General features: G+C 47.0%; 1 protein-coding gene across 1 annotated transcript; it reads right to left on the bottom strand.

The window, feature by feature from the left end:
- Nucleotides 1-226: 226 nt before the first annotated feature.
- DUXA (double homeobox A) lies at nt 227-5045 on the bottom strand. Its single transcript, XM_040253761.1, has 5 exons — nt 4896-5045; nt 2187-2289; nt 1778-1807; nt 1476-1612; nt 227-325 (listed from the first exon to the last, which is right to left on the bottom strand). Exons 1-5 carry the CDS (start codon nt 5043-5045, stop codon nt 227-229), a joined length of 519 nt encoding a protein of 172 aa, XP_040109695.1.
- Between the last annotated feature and the right edge of the window lie 955 nt (nt 5046-6000).

The following is a 6000-nucleotide window of genomic DNA, read 5'->3' as shown; positions in this document are numbered from 1 at the left end:
AGCTTGAAAAGTGGGCAGTGGGATCCTCGGGAGGACCAGACTTGGGAAGAGCCTCGGGGACTGTGACCACCCCCTGACCCCACGGAGGCATGCTTGAGTGGAAATCGCATCCACTGCCCCCGAGGAAGCTGGAGCTGACGCCACCATGTGGAAGAACCGGCGCTCAGGAGACTCTGAGTGTGGGTCACATTGGGAACAAGAGGCTAGTACCTTGAACACTCCCATGTCAGATATCCTGTCCCTGGTTTTGCCTTTCGTCTAAAGCTTCTTCAAGGCCTCTTTTTCTCTGGATACGGAGTCTAGATCTCCGGTTTTGGAACCAAATCTAAGTAGGTAAAACAAAGAGATATAATGAAAAAACAAATTGATATCAGCTAGTCTCACCATTGCTCATCTTATAAGGCAAAGGAGAGGAAGCGATGGTTTCTTTTAGGCACAATTCTCAAACCACTGACATTCCATATGACATCCGGGAAAGTCTATCACATCTCAAGATAAAGTTCAAAATTCTGAATTTTTTTTTTTTGCGGGGGGTGGGGGTGTTGTGTCTGTGGCTTATGGGGATCTTAGTTCCCCAACCAGGGATCAAACCCGTGTCCCTGCAGTGGAAGCGTGGAGTCCTAACTCCTGGACCACCAGAGATGTCCCTCAAAATTCTGAGTCTTGTACAAATACCTTTATGATTTACTGATAGGTTTCATATCCTGAAAGTCCCCACAATTCCCTCATTATAAGTATTAGTCTTTCCTAAAGGGCCATACCTGTATTTCAGCTTTTCCCTCTGCCTGGAATTCTCTTCCCACTTCTCTCCTTCCTCTCAAAAATGCCTGATTTTACTCTGTGACCCAGAAGAGGGTAATGTCTTCTAGGAAGACATCGTTATCCCATGGGTGCATGCATGCTCAGTCATATCCAACTCTTTGGAACCCCTATGGACTGTAGCCCACCAGGCTTCTCTGTCCACGGGATTCTCCAGGCAAGAATGCTGAAGTGGGTTGCCATTTTCTCCTCCAGGGGATCCTCTCCACCCAGGGATTGAACACGAGTCTCCAGTGTCTCCTGCGTTGAAGGCAGATTCTTCACCTACTGGGCCATTGGGGAAGAGCTATTCAAGCCAGAAATCCCATTTTCATCTGTCCTGCTTATCTTGTTTTCATTTACAACATACTATGCTATTTGTTTTTCTTAATATTTCTTTTATTTATTTGGCTGCACCAGATCTTAGTTGCAGCACTTGGTTGGGGTTTTTGTAATTGCAGCATGCAAATTCTTGCCTGTGGCATGTGGGATCTGGTTCCCTGACCAAGGATTGAACTGCACCCCAGGTATTGGGAGTATGAAGTCTTAGCCACTGAACCACCAGGGAGGTCCCCATCTGTCCTGCTCGTGATGTCTATGAGAACAAGTCCCTGATGGAGAAATCACTCAGAGATGTCTCATTATGTACACACAATATCAAGTCCCTTTTCGATTACCTGGACTCTTGACTCTGGAACCCCGATTTCTTCAGCAAGTTGCTCTCTGGAGTCAATCCCAGGATAAGGGTTTTCTGTGAACGCGTTCTTGAGAGTTTGTAACTGAGAAGCAGTGTAGCTGGTACGACACCGTCTGTCTCTTCCATCTGGAGTAGGGATAAGCATTGAAGGTAGAGAAACATCTGGGATCAGCTTACATATTCAGATGAGGAGCCCAAACATGTTCTCAGCATCTAACTCGGAACCGGTTGCCACCCCTTGAGAAGGTGATTCAAGGTGGAGGGTTCTAGAAGAGTGTGTACTCTCCACGGACTGTAGGGCGCCAGGCTGTTCTGTCTGTGGGATTTCCCAGGCAGGAATACTGGAGTGGGTTGCCATTTCCTCCTCCAGGGGATCATCCTGACCCAGGGATCGAACCCACGTCTCTTTGAGAAGCAGTAGTATTTGGCTGAATTGCTAGACTCCAGCGCAAATAAGCTAAGACTCAGAATATCTGGATCTTGTGGGGAGACTTTCCAGGGGCCTTATTGAACCCTTTGCTCCTGGGATGCCTTGACCAGGAAACCCTGAAGGAGGAAATATTCCTTTCCCACTCTCCTCTTACAAGGCGGAGAGAGGAAGAGATGGTTTCTTTTAAGGGGTGCCACTCTCAAGGAGCACTTGCGTCCCAGGAGGCTCTGGTGGGGAGCAGGGCTGGAGCAGGCTGTTTACCTTGAATCTTCTCTTTGGAGGAGGCGTGGTCTTTGCTTGGGTCTAAGTTCTTCTTGGGTCTCTTCAGGAATCCATGCCTCGCTCTTCGATTCTGAAACCATATCTAAGAGAGGAAAAGAAAACAAGAGAGTTAAACACGTTTCTGTCATCTCGGCTCCATTGCTGCTCTTCTCCAAAAGGAGTGACTCTGGGGCTGCCCTGGTGCTCCGGTGGTCAGGACTGTCTGCTTCCACTGCAGGTGGTGTGAGTTCAGTCCCCGGTGGGGAACTAAAATTCCACGTGCCATGACATGGCCCCCAAAAGGGGGGTGGACAGTGATTCTTATGAACCTTAAACTCAGGATTATCACTGATCTGGTTACATTCAACTAAGCCTTAGATAAAGGCTTGGCATTGAGCATCTTCGTGACCTGGTCCCAACACAGTTTGCTATAATAATCTCTTTTTAAAAGATTTTTTATATGGGCCATTTTTAAAGCCTTTATTGAATTTGTTACAACATTGCATCTGTTGTTTACCTTCTGGTTTTTGGCCACGAGGCACGTGGGAGCCTAGCTCCCCAGTGAGGAGTTAAACCTGCACCCCTTCATTGGAAGGCAATGTCTTAACCACGGCGCCACCAGGAAAGCCCCCTGTAATACTCTTTTCAAGTTAGTAAATGGACGCTGTAATTATTCTGCTTGTAAGATCTCTGTCGAGCCTGAATCTGCAACTTTACACCTGGGCTTCCCAGCTGGTACAGTGGTAGAGAATCTTCCTGCCAATCCAGGAGACATGGGTTCCATCCCTGGGTTGGGAAGATCCTTAGAGAAGAGAATGACAACCCACTCCACTGCTCTTGCCTGAGAAATCCCATAGAGACGGGAGCCTGGAGGGCTACAGGCCATGGGGTTGCAAAGAGCAGGACACAACGGAGCACTCACACACCAGTCTGCCATTCCCTGGTCTTCCAGAATCCACTGGAAGGAGAAGGTCAACCCTCACACCATCCAGCATTCCTCTGGCATCTACCGTGTCATCAGACACTTGCTGATGACCTACTTGGCTTTTACACCCTGGACTCAGTGTGTCTTCCAGCCACCACACCATTCCTCTTTTCTGAAGGTGTATCTGCACATTTCTTGCCCACTCCTGGAAGCTCCTTCACTCTCAGTGTCCACATTTGGAAGGGAGGTTATGAGCAATATTCTTGGGAGTTCATTCTGAGGGTCAAGCAAAGCACTCCACTCAACGCCCTTATCACGCAGGCTCATGGTACGTGTTCAATGAATGGTCCCCGCCCCCTTTCTTTTTTTATATTTTATTTTTTATTTACTTGACTGCCAGGTCTTAGTTGTGGCACATGGGATCTTTAGTTGTGCCGTGTGGAATCTAGTTCCCTGACCGGGGATCAGACCCAGGGCCCCTGCATTGGGAACATGGATTCCTGTTCACTGGACCACCAGAAAAGTCCCTCCTCTTATTCTTGAATAGAGATTTCTCTCCAACAGCTCTCTATGAGAAGCACAAAATGCTAAGACTTCCCGGTGATCCAGTGGTTAAGACTCCACTTCCTCTGCAGGGAGCCCAGGTTTGATCCCTGGTTGAGGGACCAAGATCCCACCTGCCAGGCAGCATGGCCAAAACCCTAATTAAAAAAGAAGCACAAAATGCTGTGAATATTCTCACAATTACATTATCGCAAACATCCTAAGTTATCTTCTTGGCAAAAAAAAAAATCCTTAAAATGATATGCTGTCAAATGTCATGAACATTCAGGTTTAATGCATATTGACAGATTGTCCTCCAGAAACATTGTACCAATTTCCGTTAATAACTTTCGCGATTACTAAAATTTGGGGGGAAAAGATTTTCACTCTCCTTGAATTCTGAGGTGCGCATTCTCAAAAAATTTTGCAGATGGAGTATCTCCTGTCATGTCAGTACACAAGGATGTGGCATCCCTCGCTGCTCCCAGCCCTCCAGGGCACTCAGAAAGGAGAAAACACCTGGAATCTAACAGCCACCAGATCCCAGCCACTCCTGAGGATGAGCCCCAAGGGAGCTCAGGGTGTGAAAAAACACAGGATATTGGTCACACAGCTGAGGTGTGTATGAAAGGAATGATTTCAGTGAGCCCAGACTCTTGCGCCTTCTCTTACATAGAAAAGCACTAAATTCCTTCACTTGGGATATGTTTTTTTTTTTTTATTTTTTTAATCACAGAAGTCCTTTGGATGTTCAGACTACTCGCCCTTTGTTGCAACTTCTTTTTAACCTGGGGCTTCCTAGGTGGTGCTACTGGTAACGAATCCACCGGCCCATGCAGGAGACACAGGAGATGTGGGTTCGATCCCTGGGTCAGGAAGATCCCCTGGAGAAGGAAATGGCCACCCACCCCAGTAGTCTCACAAAGGGTCGGCCGTGACTAAGCACAAATACAACCCGGCTCCTCCCTCTTCCCCTATAGCCTCCTCGGGGCAGTCCTCTCAGGGTTACTTGAGATGCTGCCTCCCGGGCTTGAAGTCCTAAAAATTTCCACTGCGTAAAAACCTAACTCTCAACTTTTAGGTTGTGACTGTTTTTTTAAGTCGACACAAACACCTGTAGCTATGCCTCGCTACATCTAGCTGGGAGTCTTAGCTACTGGGCCACCAGATAAGCCCCCAGCCCCCCATTCCCACCCTGAGTTTCTGCTTCTCGTCCTGGAGATCTGGAACTTGGAAGGTACCTGGATCCTAGACTCTTCAGTGTTGATTTCCACGGCAAGTCTCTGTTTGGCAGTATAGCCAGGGTAAGGGTTTTGGCTGAATGCCTGGACGAGGATCTTCAACTGCTCTTCTGTGAACGAGGTACGGCTGCGCCTACACTTTGTTGCCATGGTCTCTGGGGAAAGAGAGACCAATAAATCGGAGGAGAGAAGCATTAAATGGGCCATTGTATGTATTCACGCTTCAGCTTGGAGCTTGTCTTTCATTTCCTGTTTTCATTTTGAATCCACCAGAACCCAGGTGGAAAGAACCCTTGATTATAAAGCCTTTAAGTGCACAAGGGGGGTGATTCTTGAAGCTTCCTTAGTTGACCCGGAGGCCATGACTAGTCACATAATGTCTTCTGTTTAAAAAAAAAGAAAAAAAAACCATGAAAAACTGATGTGTCCCCATCCTATGGATCAAGACCAATGAGTCAGGAAGGTGCTGGTGAGGTCATGACAGAGATGGACATTTGAACTCACAGAGCACCTGTTACAGGTGTTGCTGAGCTCCTTCCAGGTTTTCTGGTTAGAATTCCTAGGTACAAATTGACTCATTTTGAAGTTCATTGCCATCAGCAGATTTTTGCCTCACTGCATAGCATGCAGGACCTTAGTTCCCCGACCAGTGCTTGAACCTGTACCCCCTGCGATGGAAGCACCGGTTCTTACCTGCTGGACCACCAGGGAAATCCCCCGACAAATATTTTTTTAAAACACCATGGGGTGAACACAATTCATACATTCAGTAGAACCTTCAAATAGGGAGTGCAAGCCATGTTGCATGATTTTAGATATGATACAGCTCATTCAAAGAGCCAAATCTGGAAAACCTGGGCTTTCATTTTGGAACATGAATGAATTAGGCTTGGTAAACTAAATAATCATGAATCAAGGCAAATTGGAAGTGGTCAAACAAGAGATGGCAAGGGTGAACGTCGACATTCTAGGAATCAGTGAACTAAAATGGACTGGAATGGGTGAATTTAACTCAGATGACCATTACATCTACTACTGCGGGCAGGAATCCCTCAGAAGAAATGGAGTAGCCATCATGGTCAACAGAAGAGTCTGAAATGCAGTA

Source organism: Oryx dammah, unplaced genomic scaffold, assembly GCF_014754425.2.
Source record: "Oryx dammah isolate SB20612 unplaced genomic scaffold, SCBI_Odam_1.1 HiC_scaffold_13, whole genome shotgun sequence".
NCBI classification, from domain to species: Eukaryota; Metazoa; Chordata; class Mammalia; order Artiodactyla; family Bovidae; genus Oryx; species Oryx dammah.
Note: the sequence above shows the minus strand (reverse complement) of the source record. Positions and strands in the feature narration are given on the sequence as shown.